This window comes from Tamandua tetradactyla, chromosome 2 (genome assembly GCF_023851605.1).
Source record: "Tamandua tetradactyla isolate mTamTet1 chromosome 2, mTamTet1.pri, whole genome shotgun sequence".
Lineage (NCBI taxonomy): Eukaryota > Metazoa > Chordata > Mammalia > Pilosa > Myrmecophagidae > Tamandua > Tamandua tetradactyla.
The window spans coordinates 19,256,247-19,277,295 of record NC_135328.1 but is presented as its reverse complement, the minus strand read 5'-3'; the positions used below and the strand labels follow the sequence as shown (position 1 = coordinate 19,277,295).

Sequence of the window (21,049 nt, the reverse complement as noted above, 5' to 3'; positions counted from 1 at the left end):
CTACGCTTTTGGGAATTGCAGCCTCCAAAATAATGTAGAGGCAGATTATGACCAGAATTAAAGCCAAAAAATGAACAGAGTGGAGTGGAGTGGGATGGCATCTTAGGTGGAAAAAATCCAACTGGAATCAAAATCACATTTGAAAATCCCTTAAATTACTGACTAATCTGACATATTTGCATATATTCAAATGTGCAATAGTGTCTTAGTTTGCAAAGGCTGCTGTTATAGAAACCACAGACTGGTTGGCTTAAACAACAGGAATTCATTGGCTCGTGGTTTTGGAAGCTAGAAACCCAAAAGCAAGGTGTCAGCAGGTCATGTTTCCTCTGAAGTCTGTGGTGCTCTGGCAGAGGCTTGCTGGTGATCCCTAACTCAATCTCTGCCTCCGTCACATGGCCGTCTCTCTCCCTATCTGCCTCCTATTCATGTGTCTAAATTTCTTCTGCTTCTAAAGATTCCGGTCATATTGGATTAAAGCTCACCCTGCTTCAGTTTGGCCTTACCTTAACTAAGAACATCTTCAAAGATCCTATTTGCAAATGGGTTCATACCCACAAGAAAAGGATTTAGGATTTGAACATGTTTTGTGCGGACACAATTCATTTCCATAGCAAATAATAGGTGTATATTACAGCATATAAGAATATATAATATGCTATGTGTGATAAAGAGTGCTCTTGTTTAGAGGAATGAGAATTATCAGCACAATTGAAGTTCTTATTTTCATTTACCCTGCCTCCCTCTCCTGAGCTTATATAATTGATGTAACTCATATGCACTTATGAGGCAGTTGTAGAGAGAGGCTTCCTGCTTCTTGGGTTGTTCTGGTTTTGGACCTCTGATTTAGGAGGCAGAATATATGGAAATTATTTTTTAGCTCTTTATACATTCTTTCTGGTCATGGGTCTGCTTTTTTGTAAACAGCAAATCATATGTCAGGCACAGATTTTGATTGTCCCATAGGTCTTCTTTAATTTTGCCCCAGATTCTGGCAAAAGTTTTAGCATCAGCCTTTGTATATTTTCCTATCTCTCTGTGTGCCTGTTGTTTTTCATTATAATGGAGAGAAACTGGGAGATGCTGCTTCATGGGTTGCTAGATAAATGCCATTTCACTAGATGTCTCTAAACTATTACTTAGGTAAATATTTGTCTGAAGAATTGTGTCCCTGAAGTCTATGAAAGGATTGGCTTCAAAATCTGGAAATTCACAATGGAAGGTTTTTAGGCATCAGGTGTGATATTACGGATTAATCCTTATCCATTAGCAGCTTCTGTGTTTCACCCCATCTCTGTCTTTTTCATACTACATGTGTTTGTTTCTGTGTCTGGTGCTAAATGTTCTATCTGATTTGTCTAATTTCACTCCTCTACGTATCAAGAGAAGAACAATCTCATCCCTTCTCTTAGAGCTTGTTTCTCATACTGATTTACTGGAACCCTCAGGAAAAAGGGTTCGGAAGAGCCTTTTGTGCCACCTGGGGTGAAATAGTGAGACTTGGAGCCCTGCTGGAAATGCTTGCTCTCCTCCCAGTTTTTCAGTGAAGAGATGATAATCATAGCACAACACTTGTGGTGAACACAAGAGAAAATCCTCTTGATGGATACTATATCTGCTTAGGGAAGAACTGTTCTAGAAGAGATCATTGAGATATGGTCCTTGTCTTATAGAAGATTCCAATGTAGTATGAGAGACAACCAAAGAGGTACAGTATGATGTTAAAAATTCTATAACATAGGGATGAACAAAATAACACCATGACACAGATGAGAGACAATTAGCCTTGGTCACCAGTCAGAAGAACTAATGCAACATCCAAATGAACGACACCCTGTTCACCATGGCAGGAAATCAAAAGGGCAAAAATATTTTTGAGAAAATAAAAAGATCTGCAGGAGAAGCCATGGAGAAAGGAGTGAACAGTATAGAAAATAGATTCTGGAAATCTTCATGGAAGAGCTGAGGTTTGAAGGATGAATGTGAATGTAGGGAAACCCACTCCCATATGGAGAGATCAGCATAACAGACTGTGCAGGTATGAAAATGTGTGCTCTGATATGGGAGAGCAGATTGTCCAGTGTGGCTTGTCTTGATGTACATGACTGGAAGTGCTGGAGGTGAAGCTAAAGACTAGGAACAGCCTTCTAAGCCACGTTACTAATTTTGAAACATGCCCTGTGGGTGATTCAAAGGTGATGGTGCAAGAGAATGACATGATCATATTTATATTACAGAAAGAAAACTGGCAACAGTATAGGGGATTGAGGCCAAGAAAACAGTTGGGAATATTTTGTTCCTTCCAGCTAAATGTACAGCTTGGCTTGTATTGCTCTTTGCTTTGGGGAAAGGGTTAAGGCAGAAGAGGAATGAAAAAGGAAGAAAGAAACTATATTCATTTCTTATGACTTCCATGACATCCCAAACTGGGTGGCTTACACATTACAAATTTATTCTCTTACTGTTCTGGAGGCTAGAAGTCCAAAATCAAGGTAACAGCAGGACTGAGCTCTCTCTGATACTCTAAGGAAGGATCCTTCTTTGCTTCTTCCTAGATTCTGGTAGTTGCTGGTAATCCTTGGTGTTGCTCGGCTTGTAAATGCATCACTCCAATCCCTGCCTCCCTTGTCATGTGGAATTCTCCCTGTGTCCATGTCTGTGTCCAAACTTCATTCTTCTTATAAGGATACAAGTCATGTTGGATGTAGGGCCCACCCTAATCCAGTATCCTCATCTTAACTTATTGCATCAGCAAAGACCCTATTTCCAAAAACGGTCACATTCTGTGGTATCAGGTGGACATGAATTTTGGTGGGGGGAAGCTACTGAGCCTTCAATCCAGTAGAGAAGCTAAAAGAGGAGGTTATAGAAAGAACTCTCTGGAGCAATTTACATGAATCAAAAATTGGATCGAAGAAGTGAAATCTCCATTCCTTTCACCTCAAGTTGTTGTCTGGTCTCTCAAGTCTGGAATCCATGAGCTCCGTACTGGTTACTGATACTTCCCTCTCCTTTGCTTCTTATTTCTGATTTTGTCACAAAATCCTTTTTAATTGTAAAATCTCTTCTCATTGCCTTCCCTTGCCATTATCAACATCAGCTTCCTATTCAAACACTTAGCACCTAATCTATACCAGGAAGAATTTTCTCTCTCTCCTTGATGAATGCTGCTCACAGATGTTTCTCCAAAAGCTTTCTCCTGGCAAGCTCTGCTCAAAGCTTAACTTGGAAGGGCAAAGTCCAAACAGAATAGATTCTAAGAGCCCATCCTACCTACTATCATGATAGCTCTCATTTCCTCCCTTTCGTTACAATTTTTCTCCTGAAACCCCCCTTGGATTTTTTGACTTCTTATTCTGCACATATCAAAATACTTTCAATCCTTCAAAGAGCTCAAAGTTAAGCTCAAATCCTATTTCTCATTGAACATTTTCTTGGGAGTAGGGATAGTCCATACTTCTTTCCATTTGTACCAGGACATGGAAGCTTTACTAAGAAAGCCCTCCTTCTTTCTCTACACATACCTTTGGCCAAAATGCTTGATAAGTTCTCAAAAATAGCCTAGTGAGAGGCTATTTTTAGTTCAACTCAACCAATAATCATTGTGCACCTAACATGTGTAAGACATGGTACTAAACATTTTCAGGGTTTCCTGCTAAAGAATAAATATATCAAATATGTGTACTTGGGTAAAGTTAACAAATGAATACATGATTGACCTATGTAATTAATAATTTGTGAATTTTCAAATAAGATAGTCTTTCTTTACTGAGTGGGTGAGTCCATGAGGAGATAAAATTGTGATGGAAGTTCCATAAATGTGTTTGTTTACAAGCACACATTTTACATTTCATGGCAACGGTCCAGGCTCAGTAGGCAAAGATATGGGACTATACATGTAACCTTAACCCTTGATTTATATATTACTAATTATTCCAAGAATTTCCTTCCTCAAGGGCCTAGAAGTTCAGGAAACTATGGTGTATCCATTTTTCACACCATCCTTTTACAAGTATCTGTACCATCAAGATTTCTCTGCTATTAATTTTAAAAGAAAGAAAAAATAACTTATTTCAATTATTTCACCTGAGAGAGGAAAGTTTAACAAACAAACAATTTAATATCAGTAATACTAGGAAGTAGAATGCACCACGGGGTCTCTCTGTGAGGAAGCACACAAGCCTGATAAAAATCTAAGACCAAAAATGCAATAGTGTCAACCCTGACATTTACACCAAGAACCATCTGCCCACAAGTACTCTAAGCAAACATTACCATTTGTAATTTTTGTATTGAATCCCTTGTAAGGAAGTAGCAGTCTCATTGGGCAGGAAGCATAGTTTTCCCAGTAATAGGAATGTTCTCCCAGAGACATTGGAATATCACATGGGAAAAAAAATAAGGGATTAAATCTCGTAAGAAAGCAAAAGTACCCTATGTTACAGTCTTTGGTCAATGCTTTCTAATTCTTCTTTTTCATATCTTTAAATACAGAATCCCCTTCACCTACAACTGAGTTTAGAAAATTCATTAAGTTCTGATGCTGATGTCACTGTCTCAATCCTGACCATGAACAACTGGTACAATTTTAGCTTGTTGCTGTGCCAGGAAGACTGGAACATCACCGACTTCCTCCTCCTCACCCACAATAACTCCAAGTTCCACCTCAGGTCTGTCGTCAACATCACCACCAACCTCTCCTCCTCCGATGGAGTCTTGAGCTTTCTGCAAGTCCAGCTTGAGTACCTGAAGAACAGTACCTCCACGGTGGTAATGTTTGGCTGCGACATGGATAGTATCCGGCGGATTTTTGAAATCACCACCCACTTTGGGGTTATGACCCCCGAGCTTCGTTGGGTGCTGGGGGACTCCCAGAACGTGGAGGAATTGAGGACAGAAGGTCTGCCCTTAGGGCTCATTGCTCATGGGAAAACAACGCAGTCTGTCTTTGAATACTATGTCCAAGACGCAATGGAGCTGGTCGCCAGGGCTGTAGCCACAGCTACCATGATCCAGCCGGAACTTGCTCTCATTCCCAGCACGATGAACTGCCTGGATGTGGAGGCTACAAATCTCACTTCGGGACAGTATTTGTCAAGGTAGGATGCCAGGCCTCGTTGGCCAACCTGTTCATAGGGCTTTCACAGGAATTAAGATTTCTTTATCCATCCTCTCTGCATAAATCTTGGCCCTGAGTAGCTTTAAACTCTAATAATGTGCCTGAGGGGCTTTCTAGTTTAATAAGGCTGATATCTCATGATTTTTCATCTCTAATTTGGTCAATAGATGAGTAATAGCATGGTGCAGTGGGGAGCACTCAGACCTGCTTTTAAGCCCTGCCTTAAGACCTGTATGTTCTTGATAAGTAGAGCTCTGAGGCTTACTTAATTAGTAAACTAGGATAAAATTGAATAGCTTGATATTTTATAATAAAAGTTTTGTGAAATTATATATGAAAGGGTCTAACACCATGCTTGGCACTTAGTAAATGCACAAAAAATGTTCTTTTCCCTGCACCCTTTTTTCCATATCAGAAGACTTAGACACATCTCTCTAAATCTCTATACAAAAAATAAATATGTTAAGCAGGGAATGGACTTCTCTCTCTCTTCCCAGGCCTTGATACTATTCCTCAGCACAAGGTAGTAGTTAAAGGCTTGGATGCTGTAAACAAATTGAACTTGAACTTTAGCTCTGCCACTTACAACTTATATGACTTGGTCTAACTTCTCTGAGCCTTATTTTCCTGTAGTAAAATGAATATTAGATCCTCGTCCCCATGAAGTTGTTGTGGTTAGACAGCAATGGATGATGATGATGAGAGAGAGAGGGATGACAGAGAGAGATCCATAAATAATAGCGATAGATGGAAATAAGGACTCTGTAAAGACAACAAAGATGTGGCGACAAGGATGATGATGATGATAAAGTATGTACCTTTCTTCTCCAATTCTTCAACCTAATTCAGAAGGTAGAATGAAAAAGTCCATTCAATGTAAAAAATAACTCATTGTATGGAAATGATTTTCACAGATCCCTGGAAAAAGGGAAATATCCTTAAAGGGTACTTTATAGGAGCATAGATTTTCTTCTGAAAAGAGAAGGCTCAGAGCAGAATGTGTTTCGAAGGTGAAGGCTTACCTCTAAGCTAGACCCTAATTTTAGGTGGTCATCACAGGACACCTGCTTGGGTGGAGAGGCAAAGACAGCCTCATAGGGTTCTGCCTTTAGAAGAGTCACGAATTTGTGGTAAAGAGTCAGGAAGTCCCCAGCATTTTCCATTTAATTATATATATGGATTGGGCATGCAAAACAACATGCTAAATGTTATATGTACGGCAGAGTTAAAGACTAACCACCACCCAAAAACTCCCTAAGCAATGTTGTTAATAAAATAAAATAATTCAAAATCCATTTGTTAGGGATCTGTTAATGATAAAATTAGATGTTCTATCATCCTCTGGACTTCCTGTTATCCCCCATATTGTATTTGAGTTTCCACAAGATTAAAGTTAATGCATGTTTTATTTTACAGCTACTATCTAAATTTAATCAGTTGTTTTTGTAGAAACACATAATTGAGGCTTATGATTTTATCTGGAACAAGAAATTTCTTCATTATAACAAATGTGTAGCCAAACTTTGATTCGTAAATTTGAATAGTCATCATTTTGGAAGAACAAGCAGAAACAGCAGACATCGGAAAAAAACACTTGTGAAAGCTACATTAAGTTATTTAGCTTCTTTCTGTCTCGTCTAAAAGGGAGAATGCAATAAAAATGGTTCTTGGATCTTAAAAGTATTTGGAAACTTCGGGGAAGAATATTTGTTTGCTTAAGTTATATCTTAATAGTTCATTTTATAAGATCCAACTAATCTGTTTAGCTCCCTGAGACTCCATGTATATTAAAATTATGTGCCTCCTTCCATAAAGATCCCATGGCACCTTGCACATGAAATTATTTGATGGTCCTTAGTCCGTTCTGTCATCATTGTCTGTCTGTGTGTCTAACTTCAGAGCTAGAATATAAACTCCATTAAGCAGAGTCACTTTTATTCAGCCTGGCCCAATGCTTAGCATAACACAGGCACTTAATAGATAGTTACTGAAATTGGCCTACAAAGAAGGAAAGTAAACATTACATTATATTGACATCCTCCATCTGTTGCTACACAAGAAAAATGAATAGTTTATAGTTAAATAAAATACTATCTAAATTAAAAAGACAACATGTCGAAGCCTGAATACTTACCATCTGGTTCTCTTCTTTTCCTCCTTTTTTTACCCCCCTCCCTTTTTGTAAAATGTTAGATTAGCAGATGGCCTCTGCCCTTGTGCCTATTTCTACAAGTTGCTTATTCTATAGACTTTGAAAGTTGTAAAAGAGGAGTTTGAGGTTTTGGACTCTGGCAGCAATTCACAATATATAAGGGTCAGTGACAATATTTTTGTCCCGATGGATGTGTTTGAGATCTGAACTCAAAGAACTTCAGAAAATATAACTAGGACTTCTGAAACTCCCTGAGGAAAATGGTCAAAGAGAAAGTTTCAAAGTGTTCAGCCAAGGGTCAAGGGAAATGGGCAAAACCCTGGAAGGAGTCTTTATAATGAATAACTGAAAAGCTGCCTCCAGCCATCAAACTTCAGTAGATTTTTCATCATCCTTATTTATAGCGTTGAACACTGTTTTTAGAAAGTTAGTTATTCTCAGTCCATAAGTCACATTTGCATACAGTAAATTTCTTAATTGCACCTAAATGTTGTGAGGCTGACCTCACTTCCTCAGTGAAAAGTGAAAACCAAGAGGATAATGAGCCATGAATAGGGGATGGCCGAGTTATGCAAGCTTTTATTTCTCACACAGTCATTTTCGGTTTGGACTGACAGAATTGTTAACATTTTAAAATGCTAATGAAATCCCCAAAAACATGGCATTTGCAGCATAGGCTTTTAGACTGAAAAAATCATTTCTTATGGCAGTCTACATAGACATAATTACAGGTATAAGGCAGTTTATCCTGCCTGGGTCCCACATGAGAGCAAAAGTCCATCATAGAAAATGCAACCACAAGCATTTGGGGGCCAAGTTGAGAGTGTGATCTTTAACAGTTTAGTTGCAAGATGTTTCATTATTAAATGTTAAATATTTGGAGCAATTATATTTGGTATATTATTTTGATTCTGTTTCTATTATACATATGTAGAGGTGTTTGTGTCCAGCCAATGGTCATTCGTTAAGCTAAATGTAGACAAAGTGAAGACTCGAATCCTGCTATTTTGGAGCTGATGTTTTAGTGCCTGAGGACAAAAAAATAAGTAAATTTTTATTGAGCAATATGATAAATGATTTTTTTTTAAATAGAGATATATTCAGGCACACGAGAAGAATTATGAACTCTTCTCAAAGAGCTAGTGATAAGGAAGAAACACTGGAATTGGATCCTGATGAATGAATGTGAGTTTTCTGATTTGTTGCAAGTTCACAGGCATAGGAAGTGGCATATGCAAATTCTCCAAGAGCTGTAGAGATTTAGTACCATTGGAACATCAGTTGCATATGAGGAGGATTTGAGATGATTCTGAAAAAAGTAGTTAATTTGATAGCACAGCACACCGGGCTTTTATGCAAGGCTCTCCATTTACATTTTATAAGGAGAGTGGATGCCAGCTGAATGGCAGAACATTAGCCATGACATATTTATAAAATCATAATCCTATAACAAATTAACCAAATAAAGTAATAAAATATAAAGGCCTTAAAAGTAATTTTTTTAAAAAATTATTTTTGTTTCTCAAAATTGGCCTTGGCCTTTCTTACATTTACTCCCCCGCTGCATTCTGACCAGGCTCTGGTGAGAGTAATAGAAGTTTGAGGATGAATCTGTTGTTTTCAGGGTTAGGATTTGTCCATGCTTTCTGTACAAGGATGTAGGTGCTTATGAATCCATTGACCCTCGGTTAGTCATAGCCTTGTCAAGGGAAGTTACCCTTTCTTTAAGACTCTTAAGAGGCTAGACACTGAGAGACAGCTTGTTTCCCTTGGTCTAAAGAGTCTCTGATCCTTTGGCTTCACTGGGACAGTGTTCATCCTATTAGTAATTATCATCTGGCATCAGCTAAGCTCCCTTCTCAGTTGATCCTGAATAATCATCCAGTGTGCTCATCTTTTCTCCTCCAAGATGTGCTCATCTCTGTGCTTACATAGTGATGCAGTGCCAAGACTCACAGGCTTTTCATTATTAGGGAATAGTTTATTCATTCATTCTGCACATATTATTGGGAACCTGTTATGTGCCAGTCATTGTGAGGTGCTAGAAAAGCTTCCAAAAACAAAAAAAGACTGAAACATATATCCATCAAATAACCCAGGGTGTAAAATTATGATGTTCCCCAATTCATTCCTGGACATAAGATGGGCTCCAGAAGAACCTGAGGCTGCATGGTATAATTCTAATTTTGGATATCCCTGTCCACCACCTCTATAATTTACTGGCATTGTAACTCTGACAAAGTTATTGAAATGCTCTGCATTTTAATTTCCTTATCTAGGAGGATTCCAACCTCAAGAAGTTGAGTGGCATGCCTAAAGGCATCCACCTTTACAAGGGAAGATTTAAACCAATTCATCTAAATCCAAGTTCCAATTCTTTGAGAATCAATATAAGCCTTTTTTAATTGGAATCCTATTAGTTTGTCATTTATATTCTGTCAGCCAAAAGCTATAATAAAGTAGGAGGCATGATTACCCATGTATAAGCTTTCTGTCCTAAGGACCTCCATGAGCCAAACCAGTTTCCCCATGTGTTTCTATATGTACTTAAAAGAAATGCAGTCATGTTGGACTTGGCGTCTAGGTGTTGGGTGCTGGTGACATTGGTTCCCTGGAATCCAAGGTGAACCCATTGCTTGTGGGGTGACTTGCTGTGTCCAGCTGTTATACCTAGGTTAGCATTCTTTGCTAAGGCTACTGAGGAATCAGTTCTTCTAGAAAACACATGCCTTGGTGTCATGAAACTCGGAGGCCGGTGCTTAAAGTCTGGGTTTCCAGACATTTTCAATAGGAAACCTTGTCACTGGACTAATTGGGCTGAAATGTTTTGGGCTTGCTCTTTCTCTATGTCACTTAAACCATGCCAAGAACTGATTCAGAAATTTACACTGTCAAGAGGTCCTCAAATAATGGACACTGGAAAATATATATTCCCTCAGGACCTATTGTGATGAATACGACTCAAACTGACTTAATGCAGAATCCCACATACAGCAGGTTTTAAACTGTGGAGTCTTTCTAAATTAGTAAAGTTTCCAAACTCTCATTTGCCTAAGAGGAAATTGTGCTCTTTGTTGACTTTTTTGCTTGCTATGCAAACACTGTAAAATATATGCAAACCACAAAAAAGTTTGAAGCTATAGTGGGCAAACCTGCAGCTCTACTCAGAATTCCAGATCTCTCCATTGGGGCCGCTTCAATCAACAGAACCTCAATCCTTAGGAGGAATATTTGATAAACACTGCAGAATATCCCCATCGTCAAAGCTACAGCAGGGCAATACTGGAAGCTGCCTGGGCTGATTACTGGGGCTTGATCCAGGGAGCCAGCATGAATTAAAATGGGGTATTAGAGTGGCCAGGAATGGTCCAAGAGGTGGACATAGACCATAAGTTTAAAGAAGAGTTAATGTCCATACCTATAATCAAGGGGTAAGGATGAGAAAGATATTACTACTGTGTGGAAGAAAACAGAGTGAAAAGAGTGCCAGCATACCATTTCTGCCATGTGGAAGCAGAAACAAAGAAAGCATCCTACCTTCGTGATTGATTTCATAATGTAGTAACAACACACACACATCAAGAGCAACACAGCCGAAATGTGTATTAAAATCTGACCCAAAGACGTAGATCAATATTTTTTTCCTCTTAGGTAAAAAAAAAAACTTGCCTTCCACCTTATAGTTTCACTTATAGCAAAACATGGCCAAAATTGGCAAAACATAGACCTAAGTGATTCATATGTATATTTAATGTTATTAAATTTTTGCTGTCCATTACCTGATAGAAACCTATTTTTTAAATGATCCTCATATGTTGCTTCAAAAGATGATACAATGAATGATTCAGATGCATGGCACCCTCTGTCCTAAGATTGGATCTTTATCTTCAGGGAGATTTCCTTTTGAATTAATTTCTATTTTTGATACTATTCATTACTCAGGGGAAAATGTATTGGGATTTTAAGGCTTTAGACAATCTGTAAATTGCAAATGCAAATGCATCTCACTCTGATTGAACCTCATTCTTGTGGCAGAGTGATGAAGAGCTCTTTAGGAGATATTTGTCTGATTTGAACAGAAGAAATGCATTTTAACTGTATTCACCCCACATACATTTATTGAGTGAGTTCCTCTGTCCAGGCACCATGTTGTGCCTAAAGTTTCAAAGATGACTCTAAGTGGCAGGTGCTGCAATGAATACTGATGCCACTTTCACCTCTGCAGGCTACAGTGTGATAAAGCAGAACAACAGGGCAGGGAGGGTTTGTTCATTTCTAGCCATAGCTCTGTGGAAGACACTGCTCTGAGTACATGAAGATGAATGTCAGATGCCCTCAAGGATCATAACTGTCCCAAAAAGTCACAGATAGGGGAAATCAGCTGCCAAATACTTCTACTTCAAGATACTAAGGAGAATTCGAGATGACAGCCAATGAGTCATTTTACATTTGGCCCAAGAAATCATCCCCATTGAATGTTTAATTTCGAGAGCTGCCCCATGTGTAGAGAAGCAGCTCAAAGTAATGTCCTCTGACAACACTGGATCATGGGTAAACTCCACGGCTAAGATGGCCATATTCAGGTTAAAACAGAGGGAGGCAGAGATCACAAGGGGCTGTCTCAGGGAAACAGGTTCCAAAGTGAAAGCTGACTAATAACGAGTGACTGTGCAAATAGAGAAAAGTCACCCAGGAATGTAGGAAAGGGGGAGATGGTAAAGGGACATTGAAAAAAATAAATGGAAGTAAATGAAATGAATTTCAGAGGATGGTGGGAAAGGGACTGCAGTGACAACAACCACCACAAGGTTAAATGAACTACAGATGGTCAAGAGCTGATTTAAGACAAGATTTCTTGCCGACAAGACAAGATATTAACATTTTCTTTGTAAAAAGCTCACCAAAAGGAACAGAGGAAAGGGAGGAGAGGAGAAAATCCAGAACAAGAAAATTAAAGGGAATGATTAGATAACCATAGATTAACCACTGTGCCGAAACCATAAAAAGACTGGGACAAGGGAAAACAATGTAGAGTTTGAGGAAAAGAAGATGTAAACTGAGAATAATTTAGAGAATAAGAGAAATTGAGAAAAAGCCCTAAAGGACTAAGAAAAATCACACACATGAATCAAGATGCAAATATAAAATATAAATAGGTAACAATTCAGACAACAGAAGAATTCTCTAAACATTGGAAACATCAGGATTGGGTGTAAATTTTCTAAAAGAGGTAAGACTGAGAGAATAATTGAGAGCTCTTCAGTGATAAAGAGATGAAGAAAACTAACCTGAGGGTGGGTTTGTGGCTAATGCAGAAGTGTAGAACTTTGGAGGCTGTGAATATTTGATTGGAAGATTCAGTTCATCATTGTAGATCTGAATCACATGAGGAAAGATGGCATTTCTGAGTATTTATGAATCTCTGGCAAAAAGAGGGAGGGAAGAGGAAGAGAAGGTAGAAAAAGAAGGGGAAGAGAAAGGGAAACTTTTGAAGATATGACTTCGTCTCATACTAAAAGGGCATTATCAAGATAAGTTTTCTGCTATTTATCAACAATTGATAGCTTGGGAACTAAATTAAAAATGACTAAGAAAAACTGTTTATATTCAGTGCATAAGAGCAACTAAAGCTGACAAGTGAGCCCAGTAAACTTGACAAGAATTGGGGTGGGGGGGTGGGGGATGGGACAGATTGTCACGAGTGATAACATAGCCAAAGACATCTAATCAGATAAAGGCAAAAAATCAAAATTAATCTCTAACACAGGCTAAAAAATTTTATAGAACTTTATGGAGAATGAATAAATGTCTCATCCCTCAGGGTAAAATATTAGATATGATAGGAAAGGCTCATGAGAAAAGAAATTCAGCTCATTTTTCAAGGTATAATAGAATGATGATACAGATTTTATTAATGATACAAAGAAAGTTCCCAAAGGAAAAAATATATGTAAAGCTTTACAGAGCAAAAATAGTTATATTCATTTACAGATGTGATTAATGGAAGGCAACAGTGGCGGAGAGCAAAGATAATAGGGCAATTTAAAAGAAATTAAAAGCAAATAGGAAAAGTAGATGTACAAAGAGGCAAGCTATTGAGTGAAAACAGATCAAAGTCAGAATGAATATATGACCCTAAACAACTGAAGCCTGGAGCAAGACCTAAAGATAGTGATGCATTTTAAACAAACAAGGTTAGATTAATATTTCTCCAAAATGAAGACTGGGGAAAGAAGGGATTGGGAGTTATTTCAAAGGCAAGACAATATACAAAATTAGAATAAACCTAATGTTTGCAAAACTTTATATGCTGAACAAGATAGAAGAAGACTCAGGAGGAAAGGAGGTCTCAAAGTCTTTAAGAAAATAGCCACATATGTAGTAAGAGGTTTTATGTAACTTTAGTAAACTTTAGAGCTAGTTAACAAAAAGTAAAGATAGTACTTTGTTTTTCATTCCCTAGCTGCTAAAACAAATACCATACAGAGGGTTGGCTTAAACAATGGGAATTCATTGGCTCACAGTTTTGATGCTAGGAGATGTCCAAACTCAAGGAGTCAGCAAGGTGATGCTTTCTCCCCAAAGACTCTGGTGCTCTGGGGCTGCTGCCAGGAATCCTTGGTCCTTGGCTTCTCTGTCACATAGCAATGCCCATGGTGGCATCTTTGCCTTTATCTTCCAGGTCCCATTAATTTCAGTGTCCAGCTGCTTCCTTTGGCTTCTCTTCCGTGTCCAATTTGTTTATAAGGACTTCAGTCATGTTGGGTTAAGGCCACCCTCATTCAGTGTGGGCACACCTTAACTAATAAGATCTTCAAACATCCTGTATATAAATGGTTCTACACTCACAGGACCAGGGATTGGGACTGAATGCACCTTCTGTAGGGGACATTATTCTGTCCCCAACATACATGAACAGTGCAGACAGTAATGTAAATGAAGATAAACACGACAGTTAGTCTACGATGTACCCACACCATCTCTGTTGTCCTTTGTCTCTTGCCACAGCAAAAAGCTCTACTTGTACCTTATATCACAAACCTCTCTTGCCCTTCAAAGGCGCTGTGCCAAGAGGAGTTCTCCCCATCTCTCCTGTATCATCAATTTTTCCGTTTCTACTCAAACGTTCCCATCTGCTTAAAATCCATGCTTATTTCTCCCATCTCACACATGTGTATCTGTGTGTATGTTGTGTATTTCTTAATTTTTTACCTCCAGCCACTACTCCATTTTCCTTCTTCTCTTTAGAGCATAACCCTCTAAACATCATCTCAGTTTCTCTCTTCCCATCCTCATTTGAATCTGTAATCAGGCATTAGACTCCAGTACTTCACTGAAATTTCTCTTATCAGGTCACCAGTGACTAATGTTTCTAAATCCTAAAGATTAATTCTCAGTCCTCATCTTATCTGACCTATCAGAAGCACTTGACATAGCTGATCATGCTCCCTCCTTGAGACACCTTTTTATGTCTAGAATACAACCCATCCTGTTTTTCTCCTATCTCTCTGGTCATTTCTTCTCTGTTTCTTTGGCCAATTCTTCCTCACAAGTACCACTTTTAAATGTTGGTGTGTCCCAGGATTTCTACCTTGGGCTTTTTCTCCTTCTTATCTATCTTGTCCTATTTTACCTTCTCCTTATCTACAATTGCTCCCAAATTTCTTCCTTACTCACAGATTTATATCTGCAGTCTAGATCTCACTCATAAACTCCAGACAATCCAACTACCTCCTCCATATCTCCATTTGAATATCTACAGATTATCTCAAACTTCGCATTAGTAAAACCGAACTCTGTACTTCTTTCCCACCTCAAACCTGATTCTTCTACAGGGCTCTTTATCTTAATTCATGGCACCCCAAACCTTCCAGCTGCTCAGGCCAAAGCCTAGAGGCATCCTTGATTCTCCTTTTCTTAACAATCATGTCTGTGCCATCAGCAAGTCCTGTCAGTTCCAGCTTCAAAATACATCCTTCATCTGGCTCTTTCTTCCCACCTCCACTTACTATCACCTCTTTCCAAGCCATCATCACCTCTCACCTTTCACCTTGGGGTTTGAAACAGCTCCTGTCTGGTCTTTCTGCTTCTGCCCTAGTATAGCTTCAGTCCATTCCCCACCTAGCATTCTGGTGTCCTTGCTTAATGTAGACTTACTAGCACTGAATTATGTATCTGAATGGAGTTAAAAAGGGACATTTTAGGTGGTATGTATGCTGCTGGGATAAAAATTAACAACAACCCTAGGACTGTACAACACAAACCATGGGACCTAATATGACCTCTGTACTGCAGTTAGGATTGCAATTATAATCAGATTCTCTTATCAATTATAACAAAGTTACCACGCTAAGGCAACATGTTAATAATGGGAGCAGTGAGATGGGAACTCCATTTTCTGCATGATTTTTCTTTAAACCTACAACTTCGCCAACGAAAATAAATAAATACATGAATAAATAAACTGCTACACAAGAAACAAAAGCAAACAACATCAAAAATATAGTCACATTGTATCAATTTTTGGCTTAAAACCCACCGATGTCTAAAAAAAGTTCTTACACTGATTTACAAATCCTATTTTTCCCAATCCCTAAACACGTATAAAGTTTCCTCTGACCTCGTCTTCAATTCTTCTGCCCTTTCTCTCTTGGCTGTCCTCAAACACACCAGACCAGTCCCACTTCAAGGATGAAGGATTTACAGCTCTCTCTCTGGCTAGTAAATTCTTTCCCCAGAGACCCCTGTAGCTAGCTCTTTCCTTTCTTCAGCTCTTTTTCAGAGGCCTTTCCTCACCTCCAAAGTCTCACCCCATGACCACCAACTCTGACTCTTCCTAACCCCTTATCCTGCTCTATTTTTCCTCCTTTTCACTTGGCGCTATGCAAAATCCCATACATATTACTTATTTATCATATTTCTTCTGTCTCCTTCAGTAGAATAAAAGTTGCATAAATACTTTTCTGTTTTGTTCACTGCCATCTCTTCAGTACCTAGAGCAGTGCTGGCACATAGTGAGTTTATTGAATAAATAAAGGATTGGGTGACGTGTTACTTTTAACTTCATCTTTCATTTGTTTTAAACAATAAGTAAAAAATTCCTTTCATTATCATGTTTGATTTTATGTGCAAATGTGGCTTCTAAAATGTATCTTAAATATAAGGAATGTTGATTTGTTTATCCTGTGGAATGTTTATTTTTTTTTTTACATAATTTGCAAAGTGCATATTTTATCCAGGCTTCTAGACAAATCAACACACATAATTAATTAGCAACCTAATTGGGATATTTCACTGAAGTAGTAAGTAACTTTAATGCAAATGAACTAATCTGACTCATCCTTTTGAGCAGAATGGTCACTTGGGAGGTTTGCTGGTAAAAAAGATGACTACTGGAACCGCTCTGTGCAGCGCCCAGTAAGGCAAGGCAAGTGCTAAACTAGGTTCTCAGGCAGACTGAGATCCAGGCCCTTGTCTTACCATAATAAAGCTCTTAAATATTCTCCCAAGCATTCTCCTGGTCATCGTCTCTTCTTCCTTCCTGTACCCACATTTTATTTTCTTCCAGATCAGTATCAGTAATGCAGACCTCTAGTTATGTCATTATTCTGCCTTGAAATCTTCCTGGCTCACCTCTTCTTATTAAATAAAAGCCAATTTCACAAAATAGATGTGTCAGGCCTCTATGGTCTAGTCCCATCCTCCCTCTGTTTTATTTTCTAATGCATTTCCACCCTCTTCTCCAACCAGCATATTGTGATATCCTCACCCTGTTATATTTTCCTCCTTTGGCCTTTCCTCATTACATTCCTGAATCTGGAAGTTCCATTTAGAGCTCCATCCAGGCTGGAGCAGCACAGAATATGGTGGTGCAGCGCAGAATTGTATTTCCTGTTGACCAGGCTCCACATTTCTATTTTTTAAACTTAAGACTTTTCTTCTCTTTGTAGCTATATAGCTCAATGGGCTTACATTAAGCTGGTATTCAATTAATAACCTTCTATCCAGCAGAGTTTCACACACTGTCAATATGGTTTGTGAACTAAATGTACCCTGTGCATTTGGCCCTCCTAAAATTACTTTTCTTTCTGAAGACTAAAAAATGTCTCTTGATTTTGCCTTCACCTCTCCACTTGTAAGGTACTACCTGGCCCTTGCCACCTTATGCAAGAGAAGAAGAGATAAAGCAAGGAAGAGAGAGGAGGAGAGAAGGAGCAGTATTGCTCACATTTGGACTAGGGTAACCCCTAGTCCTGTATAACTGCCTGGAAAAAAAATCTAAAATCAAATCTGATAATCACATCCCTCCCCAGATAAACTCTCCTCAATGGCTCCCTATTGCCTTCATCATGACCTTTATGTTGAAAAAGAACATTTCTTTTTGTATATATAGAAAAAGTAGATGATTACATATATTAAGTCATATACATGAATGAAGTTATATGTCCACCCACTTAATAAACATCTGACATCTTTCCATCTCTACATCTGTAAATATGAGTATGTATGTTTTAGTTTAGAAGCTGCCAGAATGCAATATACCAGAAATGGACTGGCTCTTCAAAAGGGAATTCAATAAGTTGCAAGTTTACGGTTCTAAAGACATGAAAATTCCAAATTAAGGCACCAACAAGAGATTACCACTCGAAAAAGGCTGATGCTGTCCGGATCACCTCTGTCAGCTGGGAAAGCACATGGTGACATCTGTTTTCTCTCCTCATTTCATAAGGCTTTCCTGGGGGTACTCTCCTTCTACAAAAAGTCTCCAGCTGTGTGGGCTCTGTTGCCCATGAAACTTTCTCCAAAATGCTTTCCTCTTAAAAGGGCTCCAGTAAGCAACCCCACCTTGAATGGGTAGAGATTATCTCCATGGAAACCATCTAATCAAAAGTTACCACCCACAGTTGGGTGAGTTACATCTCCATAGAAACAATTAAAAAGATTCCACCCAACAATATTGAGTGAGAATTAAAGAACTTGGCTTTTCTAGGGTACACAACAGATTCAAATCAGCACAATGGATGTGCCATAGTTTATTTAATGTCTTATATTTAACATCAAGATTATTTCTAATTTTTTGCTATTACAGTCACTGTCCTATTATGACAGTATTGTGTTTTTAATTTTTTTTTTAATTATTTTAAAAGTTCTAAAACTTCCAAATACTCTGAACTCACCAAGCAACAACTCCTCCTTCCCTCTCCTCCATCCTCTATAATGTTATTATTTCTAGGAAATTGACATAAGTGAAATCATGTCATATTTGTCCTTATGTGCCTTGCTTATTCCCTTTAACATGATGTCTTCAAAGTCCATCTATGTTAGCTGCATGTCTAGGACTTCATTCCTTTTTATAGCTGAAAAATATCCTGTTGTTATGTATGCACCACGTTTAGTTTATTCATTCATGTAACCTCAGCCCTTTTCTAGCTGGTCCCTCATGTTCATCTCCAGCCTATTTCTCATCACTAATCTTCATGCAACTAGCATTCTCTTGCCTCCTGCCTTTGCACTCACATCTCCCTGGATTTGCAGCCTTATTCTCCAGCCTCTCTTCCTTGCTAACTGTAATTCCTCCTTCAAGACACACCTCCTACTCTAAAACCCCTTCCTTGACTATGCAACTCCCTTGCTTCCTGTGTATTCCATCTTGACATTTGTCACTCTGCTTTAGAATTGCCTGTTCACTTTTCTTCTTCCTCATAAATAGGGAACAACGAGTGTGGTTTTCATCTCTGAAACCCTAGTGTTAAGAACAGTACCTGGCATTTGTGTCCATGTATCTTGCCAATGAAATTGGTGCTGATTTTTCTTTTTCTTGTTCTTCTGAGAAGAATCCAAAGCAAGAGAAAAAGGAGCATGGTAGAATTTAATTTAAGCAAAAGCAGGATCTCAATCTTTTCATCTTTCAGTGAATATAGTAGCATTTAATCTTTACTATTCGTTGTCCTTACAAAGAATACATAGTGAAGATCCCTGTAACTAAAAGCTACTGATGAGATTATTTTAATTGGCTCTCACCATGAGACTGAAAATAAAATAGGCACACATAATCCATCATAAATGGGGATTCTCAGGGACTCACATTGTTGGTGCCAATTGCATAGGGAGACAGCACTGGGGAAAACTGAAGATGTTTTGATCCTGACTGATTCACATTTCTGTGACAAATGGCTGCCTCCAAAGACAACTAAGCCCCCTCCTTCAGGGATGGCTACTTTGTTATTTTCCATGGAGAAGGAAGAATAGGTTCCACTGCACATGGAAGTGGTTTAATCTCTGAACTATTTCTGTGCCTTCTTTTCTGAGCTGGTTTAATTATATATTTAGTCAGAGGTAGTCTCTCAAGGATCCATCCAATTAAAAAATTTATGATCGTTAAGCTCCAAAGGCTCTTCATATAATGAAGGGCTCCTTTTTTCTACAGCTTTGGCTTTACTTTCTTGATCACTAAATTGACCAAAAAAATTTAACTATTTACTACTAGCCATTTTCTTCCCAAGGCTATGCCAGCACATTGATGTATGTGTGTTTTCAACAGATCTAAAAATAGGTTGCTCATCAGAAACACAATTGCAGTCACCCTTCCTTTATGGTACCTAGGTAATTATCAATTGATTAATCTGTATCTATTTTAATGATTTGCTTCCCTAGTTCTCTAAAGAAGCAGAAAACTGCTTTAAAGTCTAAGATAACTGAGATGTCATTACTTGTTGCCAAATAGAATTCATTTTAAGTGGTAGAGTCTCACTGGGGAATGCCCAGATGAATAATTACCACTACATGCAATCTTCCAAAATGAACGCTCCCGCTGCATTCATTGCGAGTGGCATCTTCAAACGTAATTTACATTTATATCTCTAATGAAAATGAGTACATTCTTTCCACTTTTTGATTTTTCTATGTCCATTTTGTGGCAGCATAACTTCTTAATACTTGTACTTGCATTTGTAAATTACAGTAAAATATTTATGTCAGCCAATGAATGGATGCATTTTGCTGAGAGCCTAAACTTGTATCATTTGATTCTTCAAAAAAAAAAAAAAAACTTTCTATGTATATTCCACATTTCAATTTAATTCTTTTTAATTTGCAGTGAGCAATAAGTACCTTCTATGGGCTCATTTTTTTTTTTTTTTTTTTTACATGGGCAAGCACTGGGAATCAAACCCGGGTCCTCGGGCATGGCAGGCAAGCATTCTTACCTGCTGAGCCACCGTGGCCTGCCCCTATGGGCTCATCTTAATGTGATATGTTGTGTCTCGAGCTAGAAAATTTCCATAAAAAGACTTGGGAAAGTGGCCTGGTGACAGGTTTGATTGAAAAAAAACTTGAATGACATTAAATAACAGCTGCCATTCCTGGAACATGTGATCCATTTCAGAAGGGATGATAGGTGCTTTACATTCCAACCCTTGAAATGGAGAAGTATTATTTTCCCCATTTTACTGATGAAGAAACTGAAACTTAGCATTATATAAATTGTCCAAGGTCAATGCTAAAATGTGGCTGAGCCAATATTCAAATGCAGGTATGTCTGATATCAAAGCCTAGACTTTTCTCCTGATGCAGGGTCATATTTAAGTGTACAGAGATGCTACAGACTTATATATTGCCTCTTCCTGTCTTATCTTCCCAGACTCAAGAAAGACTAAGGGCATGACCAAGCATTTTCCTGTCCGGTCCATGTCAGAACATATACTGTTGGTACTCTAGTTCACACAGTTAAGAAACAATAAATAATTCAGTTGGTAATTTTCTTTTCTTTTACTCTGGCA

General features: G+C 38.3%; 1 protein-coding gene across 1 annotated transcript in view; it reads left to right on the top strand.

Annotated features, from left to right (window-relative positions):
- GRIN3A (glutamate ionotropic receptor NMDA type subunit 3A) overlaps nucleotides 1-21,049 on the top strand; it is a 165,745-nt gene that overhangs the window by 42,263 nt on the left and 102,433 nt on the right. The window contains exon 2 of the mRNA XM_077140632.1: nucleotides 4,495-5,099. Within this exon, the coding sequence (XP_076996747.1) occupies nucleotides 4,495-5,099 (605 nt within the window). The remainder of the gene's footprint in view (nucleotides 1-4,494; nucleotides 5,100-21,049) is intronic.